Source organism: Fistularia commersonii, chromosome 1 (genome assembly GCF_037954325.1).
Source record: "Fistularia commersonii isolate RoL2024-O1a breed Wild chromosome 1, RoL_Fcom_v1.0, whole genome shotgun sequence".
Classification (NCBI taxonomy): Eukaryota; Metazoa; Chordata; class Actinopteri; order Syngnathiformes; family Fistulariidae; genus Fistularia; species Fistularia commersonii.
The window spans coordinates 13,985,758-14,008,905 of NC_141284.1; the positions used below are offsets into that span (position 1 = coordinate 13,985,758).

A 23,148-nucleotide genomic window follows, 5' to 3' on the forward strand; every position below is an offset into this window, starting at 1 on the left:
AACAATTCTATGTGTCACAAATGACATAACTGTTACTGCAATTGAAGAGTGCTCTTACATATTGTGAATTATAGCTACTGAAATTGGCCCACTAATTATTTCCCTATTGCTCATTTTTCTTCTTGTATCTTTCTTTTTAATTGTTTGTTTTCCTGTCTCTAACCCGGTTGAAGCTCTAGGGTTTCTCTACTAATGTAGTTAGCCCCTCCCAAGACACAGACTCTCCGAGAAAGGAGAGAAGAAGCGATAAAAATCTTCACTTTCTAGAGCTGGTAAATCTTATTGGGCTGTCATAAAAGCCCATATCGGTTGAGGCAGCCCTTCCACTCAGAACACAGGTCTCTGTGGGCCTCTGCAGATGCTCCAGCCTCCTGCTCTGACAAGCTCCTTCGGCTCCAGATGAGCCCTAGCCTGGGAAGTCTTTCTCCAGACATCAATGGCAATCCAATTAAGATACACAGAAAACCCTGAATAGCCGAAAGTTGACACCACACATTTACAGAGAAAAGAAATCCTCAAAGTGTCCTCTTCATCACAGGGGGCAAGTACAGACAATAACATTTCCTTGTAAATTAATAAAACCTGTTTTAACAATTCTTATCTTTGTTTTAGATGGAATTATGACCAAATATTTACATTTCGATGTGTAAGAGCATATCAGGTTTCAAAAAGCTTTTCCTATGGGTTGATACCAATCTATAACCATTTGTGCAAGTAATGATTTTAATTTTAAACTCAGACACAGCACACATGCTGTGTGCATCCACATACTCTGAAACATCTTAATGGAATATATTGGGAATTTTATACAATATTACATATAGATGTTACCATGGTGACTTATGACACATTTCTTATGATTTAATATGGCATAGAGGGTTTAATAATGTAGGTCAACCCATTTAGAATTTCCTACCTCATGTCAACCTCATTAAATGTGGTCAACATTGCACAGGTGTCCTGGGCTTCCTTCAGTCTCTGGGCAATTCTCAGTCGCATGCGGTTCATCTTCACCTAAAAAATAAAATAAAAATAAAAAATAATAATAATAATATATGTATATATATATATATATATATATATATATATATATATATATAAAATCTATGCATCAGTTTCAGTGAGAGGCTGTGGTCTTCCACAGTACCTTAATCTAATAGACATCAAATATCCTCAAAATATTTTGATTTTTGCAACTTACCCTGCTCTCTGTCCTGGCTGCTTTCACACCTCCATCTGAGCTGGCTGCTGGTGACGCTGGAGCCACACTTGGCTTAATTGCAGAGACTGAGAAAATAAGGGGCAGATTTAACGGTGACGAAAAGCCCCTGTCTTTGGAGCTCAAAATGATTAATCATTAATGCAGCAGGTCAAGAGAAGAGTGTCAAGCAAAATGTTCTCACATGACATACACCGTCTGTCCAATGACAACTAACCTGGTTTGGAGTCCACAGGATGTGCTGGCACAGGCGGCACAGGGGGCATAGTGGTGGGAATGGGGCCGACAGCTGAAGTGGGGGGAGGAGGTGGAGCAGCAGACGGTGGTGAAGGAATTGCAGCGGGTGGGGCCTCAGCTTTCGGAACAGCTTTGGGGGCACCAGCTTAATCAGCAGAGAACAAAAGTTGGGATAAAAAGTTTGTTCTCAATTGAATCTTTATATATTGGGTTTGAATTAGATAAAGGCAAGAACTAAAAACCTCCTTTTCGAAGTTTGAACAGAGGTGTTCCCCCTTCAACCTTTCCTCCATCAGGAACTAAGAGCTCTTCAATCACCCCAGCAGCGGGAGAGGGAACCTGGACTGAGGTCTGATTGGAGAGGAAAGTGGAAAAAAAAAAAACACTCGATATCCACCGGAATCAAACTGATATAATCTCAATTATATTTTCCCCAATCACTAAAGGTGATCATAATAATTATAATAATTTTCTTTCAGGTCTAGAAGCAAATGTCTTGAATGTCTCAAATTACACTACTAAGACAAGCCTTCATGCAGGTATTATTCTCCGGACTCTCAAAGCACTCAATAGTACAGTGAACATGTAACACTGAATTTTACCTTGTCCGTTTCAATTTCACACACCACCTCATCTTCTGAGACGGTCTCTCCAACAGCTGCAGAAACAGACCTTTGTTTAAATTTCTGAAAACTGATTGATTGTACTTGTGATTTGGTCTGTCTGACGTGCATCAGATACTTCTAATATGTGTTTTGGGAAAACAGACTCACCCTTTTCCCACCTAACATCCCCCTCTGTGACAGATTCTGCAAACGCAGGGGTCTTAACTGTTACGACATCATCTCCTGAAGGACACATGACATGGGGACAATGAAATCTGTACAATTTCAGAGATGAGGATTTTATTGACAGAAATGTAAAGATGAGCTGCATGCAGGCATAAACATACTGTATGCTACTGATGTCCTGAAGTACTGGATTTGGAATACGCTGGCCCTTGGATCAGATTTTCTGAGGAAATAAAATGAAATACAAATGCATTTATAATCAATGTACTATCAAGTCAAAGTTATTAGATACAGTGTGAAGGTGGTTTTGAATGGTGATAGGTTTTTAGTGAGTATATAGTGCTGCCTATTTCTAATTTTTGGATTAATTCCTTTAACTGAGTTAAAGTCGTGGATGTGAGAAGTACCATGGCAGTTGATTTGAACAAGTAAACAAGATTTTGACTTTATTTTTGAATCATCAAATCAAAATTTTCATCTCAATTCCTACTTATGACATTGACTTTAGTCAACATTTCGAAACAATTTTAGAAAACACAACAAACATCTGCAGAAAATAACACCAGCAAAGAGTTAGACACCCCCCAAAAAAACAGCATGAATGAGGAACATGTGCAGCGAACGTACCGACTCTAAATTAGACCACTGAGGGAACACAAATCCAATTTGTGTTTTTTACATTTATCTTACATTTATTGTTACAGGGCTTTTTTAACATCAGTCATGGAGTTAAAGGTCATGATCATCTTGATGCTAATGTCTGATACAAATGTTGTTCTTTAATTGTATCAGAGCAATGGCTCCTTGATTTGCTAGTGTTCAAGGGTGTGAACTTACAAATTGTTGGTGACAGTGACAGGGCAGCTAGCTGATACAGCTATTGAGGGAGGGAAAAGGAAAGCGTGTAAACAACGGTAAGCTACAGGATTAACCAAATGCAACTGTCAGAATTTAAGACACCTTTGTTGAAGAGTAGACACACATACCTGCCAAGCTCCGACGTGCTAACACATTATTCCCCTGTCAGAGGAAACAATGTGGGATTAATGTGGGATTAAAAACACTAACATATCGCAAGGATTCCACGACATATAGGACTTATGTTGACTGGGCTTGCACTTTTTGATTTGCAGGTCAACAGTCATTTCTTCCTTAGAACACGACCTCTGACACGCTCAATAGGACGCGATTGTTCGGTAATCAGTAACTGGGCAAATGCATGGGATTTCATGTTAGTAGCTGATTTGACTGCTACGTTTAATTACGTTGATCCAACGTTACCTCTGACCCTGTGACTGGGGTCTTTTTGACATTTCTTTTCGTTTGACAGTGAAGTTCTATACTTACCAAAATACGTAAGTCACAAATTAATGAGCTCTGTCAGAACTGACAGAATAACGTTGTCATCAGTTTGGCTCATCTCCTCGCGTTATCGTGTCAGAAGTCTCAATATGACCTCAGCTAGCCACCTTCTCATGCATTCATTTAGCTCAGTTTCGCTAGCATTAGCATGTGGCTGCCTGGAAGAAGTTTAACACAACTTTATAACTATACAAAGAGTTCTATCACAATTGTTTGATCGCCTACAATAATCTGGATAAAACAAGTGCACATTACGGCTTTGAGAGCACTTATCTCTTTCGTAAAGGCAGCACCAAAGACTTGTGAGGCAAAGTGTCATACTGTCCTTGGCTCAGACGTTACGGCCTGTGCATGGCCTACAGTTGACTGCAGGCTAATGCTAAGGCTAACAGCATGAAAGCTCGACAGGCACGGACAGTTGCAGCGAGGGCAGCCGCCAGCAATGCAATCGTACCGATTTACTTGTGCTTGACGCCTACCTGGCGGATGGCGGTGAGAGAGCGACCGAAATTCCTGGTGAGACACCGGGAATGGGATAACATGGTGCTGTGTGACAGCGACCCGCTCAGCGAAGAACAACTCCGGTCACACAGACGACAGACTCTGCACCGCCAGGAACTAGGAAGCGGTGCGGGATGAACCAAGTCCACTGTCTGAGGGGTGGCGGCTGTGAAGGTTAGTCGCAATACCTCTCATGTGCCGCAAAAAGCACCCCCTCCCCTGTTCCACACACCCATTTCCAATTCCCCACCTATGCATAAGAATAAGAATAAGAATAAGAATAAGAATAAGAATAAGAATAAGAATAAGAATAAGAATAAGAATAAGAATAAGAATAAGAATAAGAACAACTTTATTTATCTCGAAGGAAATTGTTGTGCCAGAGTTTCAAGTAAAACATAACAATAATAAATAATTGTAGTATAAACAGTAAAAAAAGGGGGGGGGGGGGAGGGGGATCAGAAATACAAATTAAACTATAAAGTGTCAAAGTCAAGGCTGTAAAGTGTTTTAAGGTCCTAAGTACAAAGATTTTGAGATTCCCTGTGGCTGAAGGGAGAGAAATTAAAAAGGCTGATAGCCTCAGGTAGGAAAGACATGCATGAATACAAGCACAGAAAAAGTTTCAAAAAGTCAGATTTGACGTGTCTACCATACGTTATAGTGTGATAAAATACACCATGTACTGCATTAGTAACTCTTGTACATCTTGATGGCCAATTTCTTTTTTGCCTATTACAAACCAAATGAGGCCTCTCAAATAAGATTGTAATGTGTTTTTTGGTATCAAACTTATTTGTTGTTGTTTTGTTTGCTTGAAAGTGAAATCAATAACATATATTTCCTGGGGAAATGCGATAAGCCATCAGCAATAATAATTACTAAAACAGTAAATTAAAAACTGTTCAAAAACAAATAAGATTTATATCAGGAATAGGCAAGTGTTGTATTTTAAGGTATAATGAGTTTCATTAGTAGCGATGGAACATCTGAAATAGAATAAGAGCATGGTAACTGAATATGAATCATGGTTTCAAACATAAACATTTCTGAATATCCTATGCTTTTGAGTCAAAATGCATCCATATTCAGCCTATATTAGCATGGACCCCTACAGTTAAGAAACACATATGTATATCGTTTTTTTTTTCAAACTGCAGTTGTTGTAACAACAAGATACTCTGGATACAATAAATAAACAACTTTTTCTGCAAATGAATAAAAACTATTTAATGACAAACTTTATTTCAGGTTAAAATACGTCGAAAAGAAAGCTGAGCGAGCGGCAGCATTACGAACAGAAACCTTTATTTACATTTGTCAAAAATTGAGCTGATTTATATAGAACTTTACTGGCAAGCGGTAGAGGATGGATGGATGGTTTTAGAGTTTCTTTCAGCAGAATGATTTCTCTGATGTCTACAGAAAGTTATTTTCTAAAAACACGTAATTGAATATACACACGAATAAGGTCCTGTCCTGAATTTGTCTGTCAAACTTATTTGAACCACTGCCTAACAAATACTTCGCCCGTGTTAACATTGTGTGAGTGATGCGTTCACGGGCACAGCGCTCTATCAAATGGCCACGCCCAGCCCAGTGATGCATCGCCCCCGCTGCTGCTGCGGCTGCTCTCACTCACTGCCAGTCTCCGCAGGCCAGCACTTCGAAACCAGCACGTCCGAGCGCAACAGGTAGGCGCCCATCACCGCTTCCGCTTGCAGATCACATCCTTTCACTTCTTACTTGGATTATTTTTAAATGTTAAAAAGTAAAAAAAAACCAAAACAAAACAAAAACAAAACTATCACACAAGCTTTCCAAAACTGACAACTGTAATAACGTGTTGATAGAGTTCTTGTTTTATTTTATTTTATTTTATTTTATTTTATTTTATTTTATTTTATTTTATTTTATTTTATTTTGTTTTATTTATTTTTTTAATTAAGTTTTTGTTGTCTTGAAAATGTTTCAATCACAAAGACAAAAGTAGTTTTACTCATTTTCAGACATATGACCTATGTTTTGGGTCATGTATGTCAATAATTTGATCTTTACCTTGTTCTTTACCTCTTCCTTGTTTCGTAAATGTGTGCCTAACTCTTTGTCACTTTATAGCATCATTTTATACTTATCACTTTGCATGAGTCAAATACCAATTATTAATGAATCATATAATTAGAAACAATAGTACAAATAGAGTCTAAATAGAAAAAAGCAACATGTAGAGGTGATGGGTGTTGCAAATTATAGGGGATTTCAATTGTCCAAACCTCATCGTATAAAATAATTGCATTTAATTATTCTATTGCTGTACTTTAGTGTGATCCTCCTAATTTCACATTTTGTTTTATTACAATAAAGGAAAAAACACAATCTGGAGATTTTTAAATGCAAATTCCTTAACTTGAGTCCATCGTCCAGTTTTGAAACAGAAAAAAGGAGTCCGTTCTTTTTAAGTCCATCTATTCCACATGTGTGTACAGATGTATTTTTGATAAGTTCAACAATACAGTTGTAGTCCTGTGTGTGAGTTAATTTCGTGTAACATCTCAAACATATTGCAGGGTTTGAAAGCCAGTTGCCGCAGCTTCAGACCATCTTGATATTGTTTTCTCCATTTTACCCGTTGAAGATGGTCTTTATGGTCAAAATTGTATTGAATCAATAGCGCCAATAATTTTTCCTTTGAAGAACGTATTTAGTTTCCCTATTCTTTGTTTTTTATTTTCATTAGAATTTCATGATTGTTCTTTTTATCCTTTTGGTATTGCAACACCAAGATACAAGGAAGAAACTCCCATATTGCTTAATGCTTTAGATCAAGGAGCATATATATAAATGTATATATTATATATATACATTTAAATGTGTACACACACACACACGCGCACAGACACACACGCACACATAAAACACACACACACACACGCACACGCACACGCACACGCACACACACACACACACACATAAATATCTGTGTGTGTGTGTGTGTGTGTGTGTGTGTGTGTGTGTATGTCTCATGTGTAACAGTTTATTTTTCCTTTTTAAATTAATAATATTAAAGTAATGTGACGTTTTAAACACAAAGTATTAACATTACCTATGAACGCTATCACAGTGAGGTTGACATCAGTATTTTTTTTATATTTGAAAACAGCCAAAGCATTAAAGGACTTCAAACTCATACATCCTAGCTTTATACAGAGAAAAGTCATTCAAAAATTCAAGTGAATTTGAATTTGACTATCTGTCTTTTTATCTGTTTTTGTTTTTTTAACACAACGCTCGTATTTTCCTCTTTTGTTTCAGGATCTAGAATTTCACCTAACTTTTACTTTGCATTGTGTGTAGCTGATTTTTTTCAGTGAGCATGAACCTCAGTTCTGCAGACCAGAGTGCTCACAACTCCAGCGAAAGCTGCCTGGAGGATGACAAACCCAATGTCGTGCTTCCGTGTTTCCGCAGAAACATGTATGATGAGCCTCTGGCCTCGTTCTCTAACGGATCCATCATATCTCAGCTCCTCCGGAAGACCATACACAACAAGAGGACACTCGATGAAAGCCATTTTTACCTCCCCAGCTCCACTGCTGCTGACTCCGGCCAAGAGGACCGGAGTAGCGTCTCCTCAAAAGACAGCACAGCCGAAGCCTCCTCCCCCACTGGCCATGTCTCTACGGGGTGCAGCCCTGAGAGGGATCATCTGATAACTGACCACCTGCAAGCAAAGAGGGCGAGAGTGGAAAACATCATCAGGGTCATGGCGGGCTCTCCCAACAGCAGGCAGCACGGTGATGGCGAGAGGTCAGACACGGATGGCCGAGACTTCAGGGAGGCAAGAGAAGCCTACAGGGAGAACAAACGCAAGCAACGGCTGCCTCAGCACCAGGAACACAGCATTGGAGGACCAGCAAGTAAGAGACCCGGTAGCAATAGTGACACCAAGGATGAGGAGTGCCACAAGCTGAAAGAGCAACTGCACAGCATGCAAAAGTTGCTGCGGCAGCTACAGGAAAAATTCCTCCAGGTATATAACCAGGAAGAGCCCGAAAATGATGACGGAGATGAGATGGCCATCGATTGTGACACCCTTGGCGAAAGCACAGAATCAAACCTCATGAGCAGAGAAGATGGTCTCGAGCGCAAGAACGTGAGGGTGGCTTCAGAGTGTAAGGCCAGGATGAAAGTGAGTGATTATGCGCTGCAGCAAGGTGAAAGCCAGAACCTACAGGAAACCCTGAAGCAAGAGCTTTCCAGAGCTGTAAGCGAGTGTGTAGACAGAGTGTTCAAGAAGGTCTTGCCGCCAGGGCTGGACCTGTCCCCTCAGCAGAGGATGTGCTTGTCCCCAGAGATGCCGATCGGCATTGGCACGGAGAGACAGGGCCAGCAGGCAGGTACCGCACCTGAACCGCCTCAGCCAGAGGAGACTGCCGTGAAACCCCGCTCCTTGGAATATTATGAAAGCTCTGAAGTCCAAAGCCCTCAAGACCAGACAGAGGCGCTGTCGCTGGTTGTCCGCAAACCAACAGTGACCGCTTTGAGTTCTGTCACCTCCACTGTGAAGAGGCCCTATCCTGTTCATCAGACTCCTTTTCAGTTTAACTACAGCACCCCACTGCATGACAGCCAGATCTTAGAGCACCTTCTTAAATATGGTCCGCATTCTAACTTTGGGGGTCTCCACTGCATGCCCCCTTCAATGGACAGAACCTCCCCAGACTCAGTGGATTTGCCCTGGGACACCATTGCAATGAGATCTAAGGTAACATCCAGCCACCTCAGCCACCACCCTCGCGCCTCTGCCCTGGGGCCGGTCACCGTCGACAATCTGTGCCTCCCTCACGTCAAGATCGAGTGTGGTGAGCTGCAAAGTATGGCCGAACGGAACCCCTACATGTCTCTCAACATATCCTTCTGCCTACAAGTAATATTCATGTCTGATCTTTTTGTCTTTTCTTGATACAAGAATAACCAATAAGTTCCTGATATTTCAGTAACTGTTAAAAACAGACAAGCCTTTTTTTAAAAACACAAATAGAGAGAGCAGTGTTGTATAATCAACTGTAAAACATACAAACGTAATTTCTACCTTTAATTAAATTGTTAATCAATCAGGAATACACGTTTGAGCAAAGTGATATATTTTAGAGCGAAAATGTGGACGTCAGTTCGTAAAACTTCACAGTAACCTGATATTCACACTCCATATGTGTTAATGTCCTGTCTATATTGCATTTACTTTTATAGTGTATACAACTCACTATATTTCAGCTTTTCCATTTCAACAAGGACTGGCGAGGTTTATTGCAGCATGGGCAGTTCCAGTAACTTCAAGGAGAATTTTTTCTTTGATCTCGCTAACCCCACAGAAAATTACAGCGTCTTCTTTAATCTGAGCAGAGTAATGACTTTAAGTCCAGAAAAAGACAAATAAAAAGGAATACAAGGCTTTGATAAGAATTGCCAGGAACAAAAGCCAATTTTCAAAGGCATAGAATGCATTGGTTTCTGTTTCAGGAAGCGTCGTTTTTTCATACTTGAAAAGGTGCAGGATCTATTTCTCCATCATCAGAGTGATGGGGGTGCATCTAAAAGGTCACATCTGAGTGCTGGTGGAAACCACAAGTGCCTCCGAACCATAACACTTGAGCTCTTGTCTTGAACATTTGTTGTTGGATACCTTTGTCAGAATGTTCATGATTGAAATGAGAGTACAAGATAACAGTATTTTCTCTTACACAAACTCGGAAAGAAATTCAATCCGGGATAAGTTGCTGACAGAAAACATTATTGTCCATCTTTCTGAGAGTTAAATAACCTCTTTTAAATTGTGTGAATTGTTGATGTATAAGCATGATCAATATGTGTTTTAAAATCATCCCCAAAGTAATTTAAATTGCGTGCGTGTTACGCTAATCTTATCGCAGACAAAAGATATCTAGAAGTAGTTCTCAGTTTTGTTGAACTTGTGTGGAAAATTAGAGAGGAATATTACGTGACACCTCTCAGGGTTTATTTTATCTTTCCAGTGCAAAGAGCCTTGCTTCTCTTTGAACAATACTGCATTAATATTTTATCCCAACTTCCTTATTTCAAAGGTAGGGTTTCCTAATAAATGTATGGTGTGGTGACCTGATCAGGAAATATTATGACCTCGGGCATGGTGGTGGACTACAGAGGAAATACTCCTTAGCATCTTCATTGCCAGGGGCAGAAAACATGAGACAGGACTGCACTGATTAAATATTTTCAGTAATGGAATATATATACTTGCGTGTGCTGAGCAAAAAAAAACCAAAAAAAAAACAGTTTATTAAGCCTTTTTTTTTTAATTGAAATAATTGAATGAAATCAAATGCTGCATGATTACCTTTAAAGAATTTCAAAATGCACATTATCCTCAACTAGATTTCACAGGATTTTTCCACTTCTGCACTATTTTTCAAATGAAAAAGCCACATATGTCGTCTTTAAATCATAACAATTATGCCCCCTTTTTTTAAAAACATTTCCAAATAAGCTGTCTTAACTGCCAGGCATGAAGTGCTTTGCTCTCTAATTAAAAATCCCTAATCTAATTCGTAATTCTGTTTTGCCAATAAGCACATGTTAGGGTCATTATTGACTCTGTGGTTAATGCCGAGCTGTTCTTTAGTGAAATTCAATTTAGCTGCAAATTTGAAGCAACACAATACTCCTCTCTACTATCACTTTGCAGAGAACTGTATGCTGTGTGATTTAATTGTAAGTTTTTCCGCCTTAATGTAAATGTGAACATCCAGGAGGGTCTAACCCCGAGCCATCTGAAGAAGGCCAAGCTCATGTTTTTTTACACCCGCTACCCCAGCTCCAATGTGCTGAAGACCTTCTTCCCTGATGTTAAGGTAACGCGTTGCAATTTGAGAATTTTTATTTGAACGAACGGAACAACCTTCAGCGATGTTTGTCCTGCTTTTACTTCCCGCTATCGACTTGTCAGTGTCTGTTTGGGACAGAAAAACCAGCAGTGTGTCGGAGGAGAGAAACAAAAATGCAGAGGGTTTAAATAACAAAGCCACTGAGCTGCTAGTATGTCCTGGGGGCAGAGGGAGATACAGGGGCATTCTCTCTTTAAAAAAGCCTCTCCAGTCAGCAAATGGAGTGACAAAGGACTCTGTAGGCAAGGCATTGCTATTGAGTGTCAACAGAGAGTTGGTATTAGAGACTTGCAACCAGGCGGTGAGCTGTGAGTGCTGGCCCTAAACACAACATCCTGTGTATTTTGGCCTTAGTCTCGTGTCGTGCCTCCTCTTCTATTTCCTCTTTTAGGCTGTCTCCCCTCTCTCTTTATCTTCGTTCTGTTGTTGTTGCTCTTCACCTCCCCCCTTTTTTTTTCTTGCGTGTTTTTCGCTCTCGACACATCTTTCCCGGTCACTTCACAAGATCCCCCTCGCGCACCCGTCGTCTCCCCCAAACAACCATTTGCATCTCTTCGCCTATCTTCTCCTTCGAACGGTGTCCCGGATCACCAAGCTGGCATCGGTCCCTGCCTCGCAAACTGCCCTGACCCCAGGGGTCAGGGGGGAGGATGCTGTTGCTGCAGCCTGTGCACGTCTCCTCCTTGCTTACAATCCCGTGGTGGGAAGTGGCACTGAACAAAAGAGCACCTAATCCCAGTGTCTGATTCCATCCTATCAGCCCGAGTCAATGAGAGGGAAGCTTCCTTCTGTCCTTACACTGCCGCTTTCTCACCCATCACACCAGTGGGAAGAAGCGTCTTTGATGCCTGCCCAGCCCTTAGGCATTTTTTTTCTGTCTTTCTGGATGACGAGATAGAATAACAAGACTAATGTCAAGACTGAGTTTAGAAACACAGAGCCCTGGCAGATGTTTTTTCACCCTGGACATTGGTGGGAAAAGATCAGAGCAATTAATATCACGTAGAGTGACAGACCATTAGATGGAATTTTGCCCCACAGGTACTAAATGTGAGTTTTCAATCAATTATAGAAAGGGCCACAGAATCAGAAGTCCATTTGATTTTTTTAATTGGAAAGCATGGAGCTTAATATTTTTCATTTTCTGTGTGCTCTCACTGAAGTCTCTGATTGAAATATCAAATGACTTATTTCATTCATCCCCGAAAGGATGATCTCTGTTTCCATTTGCCTTACTATATGGAGGTCAAAGGTCAGAATAATACATCTTAGTCACTTAAGATGCATCTCATCCATGCAGGTGCTTTTATTAGAGGGGGATCCTGCCTTTTCTCTCAAGCTGTAAATGTGAAAAAGGCATCAACACCTCTGGGTCTTTCTTCTCTCCCCAGTTCAATCGCTGCATCACATCTCAGCTGATCAAGTGGTTCAGTAACTTCAGGGAGTTCTACTACATCCAGATGGAGAAATTTGCCCGGCAGGCCATTGTCGACGGCATCAATGAAGTCAAAGATATTACAGTTAGTAGGGACTCGGAGCTGTTCCGGGCACTCAACATGCACTACAACAAAGCCAATGACTTCCATGTAAGTGTCACTTCTTAGTCATTCCTCTTTTATATCGCGCTTAACCTCCTTTGTTGTTTCATGCGATTGTCAAGCAAAATACACAAAACTGTAAAGACAATAAATTGCAGTTGTATTCATAATAGTATTACCCTTTATTTTGAAGCAGAAACATTCTTCACCATAGTGTCACGCTGCACCTGTGACTGGCCAACATGTACTGCCATTATCTAAACTCCAGAGTGATGCTTTATCAAACTGTGGGAAGAGGAAGCCGCGAAATCCCACTAAAACAACTTAGGATTAGAGGACCCATACGCCTGAGCGAGACAGAGATTGCTACTGATGCGGAATGCTGAGAAAGACGTTGTGGATTCCGAGGCAGAAGGCCGCGTGGTGGGAAAGGGATGGGAGCGTTTTCTTTACCTTGGGACCAAGACATTCCTTTCCCAGGGATGCTTTTTGTCAGGAGATGAGGGGAAAGAAAAATAAGTTATGACAACAACTGTTGTGCTAACAGGCCAGTGGATGGGAAACAAGTGCTGTGGGGAGGTTTTCTCCCAGCATTCCTTGCATCTGCACTTCATATTTTAGCACGATTATTGACTCTCAGCTCAAACTTTAACAACAAAACAGCTGTTCTCAACCGGGTCCAAAATCCAAACCCTGGCTGTTGTCTAGTTTTCTCCGAGGCTTGGTGCTTCATCTTCGGCCAGGTAGTCTTCCTGGTTTTTTTTCAGTTACTGAATCGGCACTGGTAAGAATACCTGCAAGGAGAGCTAGTCGATGTCAGTTAGTTAATTTAGGTCAAAGAAAGCCCATCTAGCTAATCAAAGAGGAAAGTTAATGACTGCTGCGCTGCATCTTCTGTATGTGAAGAACAAAGAGATGAGCTCTCTTTCATCAGTGTTTGAAGAATTCCTCCACAGGTCTTCATTGTTTTAAAAAAAATCACATTGTGTAAACTGAGGACATATTTCAATATGTTTGTAAGAAGATGTTTCTTTGTAACAGTGGTTCTTACGCTACTCCTCTTTTCTCCAGGTTCCTGACAAATTCCTGGAAGTGGCTGAGATCACCCTGCATGAGTTTTACAACGCAATTTCTGCTGCCAAAGATTCTGACCCCTCCTGGAAAAAGGCAATATACAAGGTGATCTGTAAGCTGGACAGTGACGTTCCAGAAGAATTCAAGACATCTTCATATTTATAGGCTGTGGTGGAGAGATATAATCGAATGAATGGATTGGTGACATCTGAAGTTATTCCCCTGAAAGTACAAATTCTTCCATTCTTCTAGTGCGGTTTAGTGAGGTGGCATGTAGATGTTGGATGATGAAGTACATTGTAAATCTGTAAAAACACAGGCTTTTGAGAATTTAGAAACAATCTTTAGTCCGATATATTCTGTGTTCTACTTTTTTCTTTAAAGCCAATACTGATTGAAATTTAGTATGAATGCTTTTTTTCCGGTTTATTCTACTGTTTAGTGTTTACTTCTAAAATCTGCCTCATTGCATTTAGAGAATTACTGAGTTTTAGGTGTGTAAAATGTTTACAAGGATGTAATCATTCTTTTCAGTGCCATTAATCTGAGTATAGGCTGATTTACATTGTTGTATTGGAAGAGTTTTCACATTTTATCCCATAGCTGTGTGTTGTGTAAAAGTACATGGATTTCTGTTTTCTGCCGGATACCGTGCTATGATTATGTTACAAACTATTTGCTTGACAGAACACTAAAATAATGCAATGACTGTCGAGAGTTTTATTACCATGTATAAAGGTGAGGCCTTTGGTTGTGTAAAATACAATAATTTCCAGAGATTTCAGTCACAGGTGTTGTACTGCAGAATCGTTGAAATTAAAGATGCACTAAATTATGATACAAAACTTGTGCTTTGTGATTTTCTTTCGCAATGATTAATACACAAAGAAAAAAGTGCGTTGCCAAATCAATGCTTTTCGATGGTGAGTGTTAAAGTGTGAAAAGAACATGTCACCGACCCAAGCCCCTAAGGTGCCTCTAATCCACGTCGAGCAGCCAGCTGTTAAATGTACCCCAAACTATGCCGTTCACATTGTTCTCCGAAGCCAATTCAAGTCAACTTTCTAAGGCCTGCATTCATTGTGCGGCTGCTGCGGATGCAGACAACTGCCATGTCTTGAAAACAGCCACAATGCATTCCCTCCTAATGACTAACGCCCGAGGTGACCTCATATCATAGTTGTGCCACCAAAGCAAAATTCCACAAACCCGTTGACTCTTTCTTCCAGGCACACACTCAAAGCAAACTAATCGCAAAAGAGCACCAGTGCACAAGCAAGTTGGTTGACATCACACAAATCACAGGCGGACTACTTTTGATGCCCTTGGCTGAACGTAGAGCAGATAATCACTGCAGCAAAATGTTTTCAATACATTAATTGGATATTTCAATGGGGGGTGAATCACTGAAGTATTTAGAATATTGCCATTTTATGATTATCTTATTGTATTCCTGCAAAATTTGACCAAAAAAGGCTACGGGATACCTTTCAAATAAAGAATTAAGTCAGGGAGACTGCTCTGTGCAAAGGGACATGAACCACTTTTATAACATTTCTTGTTATTGTGTGAGATGACATTGTGAGTGCCCAAAACTAAACATTTAATTGGAAAACCTGTTAGGCACCCAAGCACCAATTACATCAGAAATGATAACATTAAGGAAATTAAAACATTAGTTGGATTGGTTGATGACAAAGACTGGAGACAATAAACCTTACTAATCTTTTAATAGACAGTTCTTTTCAATTAGATCTGTCTTCTTCAGTAAATTGATTTACATTCTCAACTCAATTAAAATGCCTCTGGTACAACCAAAGTGCTTTGCTCAAATTAATTTGTTGTGTGACATTTTCTGAACAAGACTTGGTAACCTCTGATATAATGAAAGAAAACAAAGAAAATACCTTCAGTTGTTTAACCGCCTCTGGCTAACAAGGCTTCAACTTAAATAGAACGATATAAAATTAGAACAAGATTAAAATTGAAATATAAACATTGCGTCTAACAACAATTTATAACTTTACATTTCAGCAAAATGCTGATGTTAATGAAGCTTCAGTGATTTGGTTTTAATTGACACCAGGGTTATTTTCCTACTGACTGAAGATCAGACACAGTTCTTCAAGATGAATCTGATCACGGGAAAGAGTAACAGCATCATCTAGTGAATCTTTGCTGTCAGGCAGAGAGCCAGCCTCCCTTCACCTGAGATAAGTTGTCTGATATCCTTTGTGGTTCCAATGAAGAGAGTCGCAGGAGTGAAAAAATATACATACTTTATCTATTCCATATTTTCTTTGTTTCTAATATGAAGCTATGCACTAAATACTTATTTTAAGCAGAGATATGCAGGTTCATATCCTGTGCTTCACACGAACGGCCACACAGGGGTGCCCTTGTAAATGCAGAGCGGGTGAACTGGTGCAAAGGTGATGCTGTCCACTCACTTCTCAGAAGGCAAACTGTGGGGATTTGCACTCGGTGAAATCTGTTTCATTATAATTATTATTAATATTTTTCATCAGCATCGCTATCTCATCGTCAAAATGTCAACAACGTGTTTAATACATTTACGATTCAGACAGACATGGCTGATTGCGTAAAATGTCATCGGAGGCATAATAGAATTAGAAAAATCTCTCTTTAGCAGGGTCCCCAAAAGACTCAGGCAGGATCAAACACCCATGAGCTGCAGACAAAAGGAGCTTGTGGACTGGGACCCTCTCCCTGTTTAATCTCAGCTCTCATGCTCACAGACACAGGCTTTGTGGCACTGTAGGGCATGGAGAGCAGCGGGAGTGGAACTTGAGAGCTGGGGAGGCTGACTTTAGGCTGCCCTTCAGACAACCACTTCTTGGTGTAGTTTGGTGTGATCACCAGTAAATCTTTATTAATTTTAATTGGAGCCCCCATTTAAAAGAGCAATTAAAGCGGATTAATCGAGCCCATCCCGTATAATGTCTTCTGTTAATTAGTTTGTCAGCACTGTTTTAATATCGCTTAATGACTTCATATTTCAGGGATGACATTAAAGGGATGCTGAAGGAAAAGAAATGGCCTTATCACAATGCACTGCTTTAATAGGAGATGTCCCCCGCCAGCAGGCAAGGTCAGGCCTGACACCGCTGGGGAGGAAAATGCTTCAGGGTGGCACTGAGCAGCTACCTCCAGGGATGCAGTGCCTTGCACATGCTCTCTCATGCACCAGGTCCAAAAGTCTCAAAAATGTTGTCGATTGGTGGAATTATTAAAAGTGAATGAAAAGTTATCATTATTAATAGTATTGATATCAACAATATTACTATTGATACCAATAATAATAATAATAATAATAATAATAATGATAACCACACACCATCATCATCATCATCATCATCAATTTTTTGCAATTTTTTTCCAGTTGTATTCTTAAGTTGAAGATGACTTGAGATTTGTTTGGATATTTCTCAATACAGTTCTCTTAAATTATATTCATTATTTATATTATAGATTATTCATGAAGGGACATGATGAATTCAAGGGGGAACAGAGGGGATGAAAACCTCTGCTCAGTATATTAAAAAGTGTCATTTGGGCAATTTACTTTTGGAACAAATTTTACGTAAAACCTCATTCATTTTGCCCAAATCATTCCCAGGATTTAATATTAATAAGGTGTGGCTTTCTTAGCATTGGCTACTCCCAGCACTGTGTTGGTTTGAAAGTTATTTATTGAATATTTTTGAGGCATGTCACCGATCTTTGTTAGAATATGTCCTTGGCCTTACTATCTTTATGAGATTACTCTCTTCTAAATCTCATGATGTTTGAGGGCTATTCTAATCTATATACTTTATATAATATAAAGAAGCTGACCTCTATCATAGGTTATCAATAATTTCACATTTTGCAGCTTTATGTAGCTTTTAATCATCTGTGTTACTTTTTGATTTCACTTGCCATGTTAAGCCTGTCAAACAGAAATCCGAAGATTGTTCTTATGGTTTTAGAGGCCTGGAAAAAGAAGGGTGGGGGGTGTTTGGGTGTCAGATCCAAATCTACATAAACATCTAGAAGAGCAAATTACACTCATAATTTTCTGGCCTTAGGACATCAGCTCTATCAATGATCCATTCTGACTCATTGATGACGGACAGTACATTTATTTGTTTGCGAAGGGCCAGATGTTAAACAGAAGGACTGAGAAACAGAAAGATGCTCTTGCGGTGAGTGTTAAACACTAAGTTCAACAAATTTTTCAAGAGATATTTTATGTACCTTATGTACCAGTGTCTGTGCAGGCTGCTGATGCTCCCCTGACAGTCACACTGAGCCAAAGGTGGCCAGGCAGTGAGAAGTTGATAAAAACAAACAGCACATCCTCCTTATTGCCACCTTGGCTTGGGCGCATCCCTGCTAATTTGAGTGTACCCTCGCACCTCCACTCTCCTCAGCAGATTCATAAATCTCATTCCCATTATCCCGCTAATTAGCCGGGATTACAGGAGCATGTAATGCTCCCGCTTCCCAATAGATTGATTGGAGGACGGTCTCTTTGTTTTGAAATCACTTCCTGATTGATGTACAGAGCCCTAGTTTGCAATTGTAATGGCCCAGATGTTAACAATCAAATGTGTTTCCGCTCCAGGAAGTAACAGTCTGTCATGGAAGAGGAGCCAGCTGAGCGTGTAACGACACATCACAGGAGTGTGGGGAAGGAGGGGATGGATGGATGGAGAGAGATGGGGAGGGGGTGCCCCCTACACACACACACACACACACACACACACAAGAGCACTTGCTAAAAATGCAAGGGGATGGGGTGGGGTGGGGTGGGAGTGGGGGGGCCCAGGGCACAATGCCTGTCTCTGCTTCCATCTGAACTGCTAATTTCTGAAGTGCAATTTTCATGTACCTTTACTCTTTAGTCTTTGGTGATAGGAGATTGTCATAAGCTACGATTGGCTTTGGTTTTAAATTAAGATGTATTTATTTTGTGTTTTATTTCTACATGATAAAAATCTCATACAAACTACGTTAAAGGGTTGCTGACCAACTTGGGACCCAGTAACAAACTGTATCAGTTTTAAAGACTTGAGCAATTGTGTTAGTTATCCAATTTACCGACAGTAGAGGGCACTATTGTCTAACCAAACTGACAACTTCCCTCTCTGTCCCATTCCCTTTTCCCCCCATACCCTTCACCAATAAATCACTTTCCCGGATAGTTAATGGATATAGAAGCAGATCATGAGTGAGCTATCTGTGAGGCGATAATTTAAGTGAAGATCCCCACACTGATTGCAGTGAAAGGTTATTTATTTCAACAATAATGCAGGACACATAGGGGGAATCTAGGCAAGATTACCTGCTAGGGTATGCTAGAGTGCTCATCTCCAATGGAGCAGCGTGTAAATTGGGTTCACTTTCCCCAATGAAAATACAGACTGCAGTTTATTTCAACTTTATGCACATGGATGGCTGTGCTTCCCTCTCAAGGGTGGCCGGTGACTTAGAGATGGCGGTGCATATGAGGGGAGGGTGGGTTTAGACCTTGAAAAATGTCTCTTTTGTCCCTGACTCTCACGAAGGCTGAACTATTGAGGTATATCCCCCAACCACCGCTTACCATGCTCCTGTAATTAAAAAGCATGATGACAATAAGGAAATTGTCCAATGCATTTTGCTCTGAGTAATGGACATCCGAAGCCAAGGCCTCGGAATGGGACCGAAGGTAACTGATGGGTTTTACTGGTGAAGATCTGCAGGGTAAAGAAGTTACCTCAGCACCGGCACTCCTGTTTTTCCCTTATACACACAGGAATGCATGATGAAGGGATGACTGACATGTCTATAAAGTCATAGCCAGGGAGAAGATGAAATAGCTCTATATGCTCCCTGATATTGCTCCAGACCCCTGCAAGCACAGAAACATTGGCTTTCTAGTTTTGCAGCCCTTCTAGCACCCTCTAATCACTGGGGTCTACAATCACTGGTAAACATACTCCACGGCAGCTGAAAAGCCACACCACATGATACTTCAGCTCACTTTGGTATACAATGTATGTTTTTACATGTCTGTCATGCTCAAGGCTTTTAAGTATACTGTCAGCTATGATATGTATCAGACATGGATCCAATACTGTGCTAGATATAACCATTGGGTAAAGAATGGGAGCCCTTGAGCTGCATGATAAGCACTGTCACAGGGACATAACATATGTATCTATGCTATGCTTTACGTTATGCTCCAGCAGCCTTTACTTGACTTTACCTGGGGTGGCAGGTGAATTCTCGGCTTACTGTCGAAATGCAGGACTGAAAGGTTGAAAGCAGCAGCGGAGAGAATGAGTCGAGGCGCATCTCCGGGAGGTTTGGACTCTCCAGGGGGGATCTCTATCCTCCAGATGGGCCTGCTGATCAGACTCCTTTTTCTGGGTGAGGGAAGCTAAACAGGCTTCTCAATGTAGCCTTCTATCCAGATGGGTGGATCACAGGTCAAATCATCCCAGACAACTGACTGGGGACATTTGGGTGGCTGGTCCCAGGGGACAGCATGGGACAAGAGGGAACCTGCCTGAGACTGGCAGCTGCAGCACTCCCTCCTGGCCTAACACACCCGAGGGTGTACCTGCTGCTCAACTTGTGCCCCGGTGGCATGTGACAAATGGTGACATGCTTTTGCTCCCCTGCATTGTTAGATCACTTGTCCCGATTGAAAGCAGCACAGCAGGCTTTTTGCAGATCCATATGTCTGCAGAGATGGAGGCTAGAGAACAAGGAACCAGGCAAACTCATGGTCAGCTTTCGCAAACATTTGTATAATTGGAAAAAAAAAAAGCAATATCATTGGAGCGCACAACCATATGCTGCCTCTTGCAATAGTAGGGTAGTCGAGATGAATATTCTCACCGCTGTCAATTAACTGATATACAGATGAGTCCATTTGTGTTTTCATGCACACCACTTTATTCATTAAAATGTGTGGCTCATGTCATTCAAAGAGGGATCATATTTCATAGAGGAGCAAGGAGAGTTCTAAAGGATTTGAAAGATATAAAACGTAAAAGAAGAAACTGAGCCAGGCCTTCGACTGAAGTTTCTGCAGCTTTTATTAAAAGTGAGGTATGATTGATAACCTGTCAGTCATCGGAATAATCATGACCAATCCCGTCCCCCACAGCCAGCTCTGCTTCCCGCCCTCATCTTTTATGCCCCTATCACCCCCGACACATCCACTTCCCATTGAAAACCTGTAATTGAATGAGTTTTTGTCATTATTGTGATTAATCATATTAATTTGAACTAATTAAGAGATGGTTTCAAGTTATGACAATTAGATTAATGAAATTAGTTTTAACTTTTTTTTTTTTTTTCCTGAGCCCTTTTAATATAAAAGGGAAACTCAGAACAAGACTGTTATGAAACAGTTGGCAATCTGGATTTTGGGTCTAATTGAATGTCTGATTTTATTAATGATGAAATTTATAAAAGTCCTTGAGGGGGGAAATTAACGCAGATTTGGCTGCTGAGAGTGGAAAATTAATTAAAATTCTTTGAGATATTCCTGTCATGAGAGGCACAGGCCCTGCCACCCCACGTCCTACTGTGAATGGCTTGTGTGTCCACACAGGGGGTCCTGCACAGTAATTGGAGGCACATATGCTGGGTTTCAAAGGATGATAAATAAATGTCAATAGCACTAGAGATGCTTGATGATATTTGGGGCTTTGCATTTGTTTAGGTTTTACTTCCCCGACAGTTGTGGTACCAACCCTTAATATCGATAATGCACAGTATGATACTCAAATTTCTATATTGACCTCTGTGATTATCAAGAAACCTCATCATATCATAATACCATATGGGTGGGTATGGAAGACAACTCACTAAGCAGATATTATCAATTCACATCTATCATAAAACATGGGCCAGGGGAGCCCTAATAAATCTAGGCTCCCAAGCAGGTAGGACTGGTCAAATGCAGTCAATATATTTTTCCCCCACGGGTATACATGCTGCGTAGCAGAATTAAAAAAAAGATTTATTCAAAGATTAATTTTATGGAACCACCACTTTAAGAAAAGCCGATTCCCTCATACTCTTTTTGTGGCTTGATATAAGTGCAAAAAAAATAAAATAAAATATGGATGTCGGAGGACTTTGTGGGCATAACAGCGAGAATGATGCCACAATCAGTTAATGGTAAAAAGTCAGCCTTGTCACAAGTTTTTCATGATATTGTCCAATCAAGTCTGAACCCATCGAGTCCATGTACAGGAGCTTGTGCTGTCACCCTGCAATTTAGAGTTTTGATATATTGTAGGTCTATTCTCCTAAACCAGTTTTGCCTACTGCCTTGTTTCATATTGCTGTCACCATACACTGCATATTTTAGTTATAGTCCCTGCAGCTGCTGGAAAGGTCAATCCATAAAAGGTTTCCAAAGTTGCTACTAGCTGACATATCTAGGCCAGATGCATGAGGCTTATAACTTTTCAATAGGATAATGGCATTCAGTGCAGTTTCATTCGGGACACTGTGGTTGCTTTTTAATCTATGCAGTGGTTAAATGAAATGAAATGGGCTTTACTATGTTTATTCTCATGTGTCTAAATATGTTGTCCCAACTACCTAAAAATCTTCCTTCATAATGTCTTCGCTATTAATGTATCTTTGAACCAAATTGGGAGGGTTTGGATGTGGATAAAATTGGTATGTTGGTGTGTCCTTGCCTGCCTGACAGCCAGTACGACAACTGCTAGATGATTTTAAAAGCATGACCTTTTAGGTTTCTCATGCCAGGGATATTCTGACTTAATCTCGTCATTAGCTATATGATTCCATATGGGGTATCCTGACACCATGTCTGTTGAACTGACATCTTTTGAGTTACCTTTTATTTCCTCTTTCTACTTTGTTATTGCAACATCAGTTTGCATCTTTTTACCCAGCAAGTTGATAGAACTAAGCACAAAATTGTTTACGCTCAGTACAATTAGAGACGTTAATCGGTACGTTGTTGCAAGATCAGTCGATTCTGTTTGACTTTAAAAGCTTTGAGCTTTACTTGCAATACCCCAATATTCATCACAAGTAGGAAGTTCTGTACTTTCACTAAATAAAGTTTAATCCTTAGTAAGTCAAACTGTAGTTTTTGGTTGCATGCCAAGCAATCCCTGTCCTGTTGCTTGGCCAATGCTAGTGATTGACACTCAGGTCAACCTCTGCCACTCCGGGTACGGTAGGGGTCTGACACTTGTGTTGCATGGACTCTTTGCGCTCCTTCAGCTCTGCATATTCACCAGCCTGTCTCCCACTCTGCAGGCCAATTCATAATTAACAGCTGTTGGCTTGTCAAAAGTGGCCCTGGCCATGGCACACACACTTATATTGATATTCACTGTGAAGACCCCTTTGCCATGGATGGATTTCAGAGGCCATGAACCCATCCTCTTTCCCTGAATGATGGACACACACCTGAAAGCTCAAATACATACTCAGTCAACCTGCTCTCACCATTC

General features: G+C 40.6%; 2 protein-coding genes across 3 annotated transcripts in view; one reads left to right on the top strand and one right to left on the bottom strand.

Annotated features, from left to right (window-relative positions):
* dlst (dihydrolipoamide S-succinyltransferase) overlaps positions 1-4,262 on the bottom strand; it is a 7,130-nt gene extending 2,868 nt beyond the window's left edge. Inside the window, exons 1-10 of the mRNA XM_086149274.1 lie at positions 4,089-4,262; positions 3,234-3,267; positions 3,085-3,124; positions 2,409-2,470; positions 2,230-2,304; positions 2,059-2,114; positions 1,699-1,807; positions 1,437-1,601; positions 1,202-1,287; positions 917-1,014 (exon numbers count right to left, since the gene is read on the bottom strand). Of these exons, the coding sequence (XP_086005400.1) occupies positions 917-1,014; positions 1,202-1,287; positions 1,437-1,601; positions 1,699-1,807; positions 2,059-2,114; positions 2,230-2,304; positions 2,409-2,470; positions 3,085-3,124; positions 3,234-3,267; positions 4,089-4,151 (788 nt within the window). The 5' untranslated portion in view covers positions 4,152-4,262. The remainder of the gene's footprint in view (positions 1-916; positions 1,015-1,201; positions 1,288-1,436; positions 1,602-1,698; positions 1,808-2,058; positions 2,115-2,229; positions 2,305-2,408; positions 2,471-3,084; positions 3,125-3,233; positions 3,268-4,088) is intronic.
* A 1,499-nt stretch (positions 4,263-5,761) lies between these two features.
* Positions 5,762-14,439, top strand: prox2 (prospero homeobox 2). Of its 2 annotated transcripts, none has more exons than XM_086151063.1 (5): positions 5,762-5,804; positions 7,423-9,016; positions 10,887-10,997; positions 12,422-12,616; positions 13,640-14,439. In XM_086151063.1, exons 2-5 carry the CDS (start codon positions 7,484-7,486, stop codon positions 13,805-13,807), a joined length of 2,007 nt encoding a protein of 668 aa, XP_086007189.1. In that variant the 5' UTR covers positions 5,762-5,804; positions 7,423-7,483; the 3' UTR covers positions 13,808-14,439. The 2 variants fall into 2 exon arrangements, with proteins under 2 accessions (XP_086007189.1, XP_086007100.1); XM_086150974.1 differs by having other exon boundaries at positions 5,771-5,804; positions 7,465-9,016.
* Positions 14,440-23,148: the final 8,709 nt, after the last annotated feature.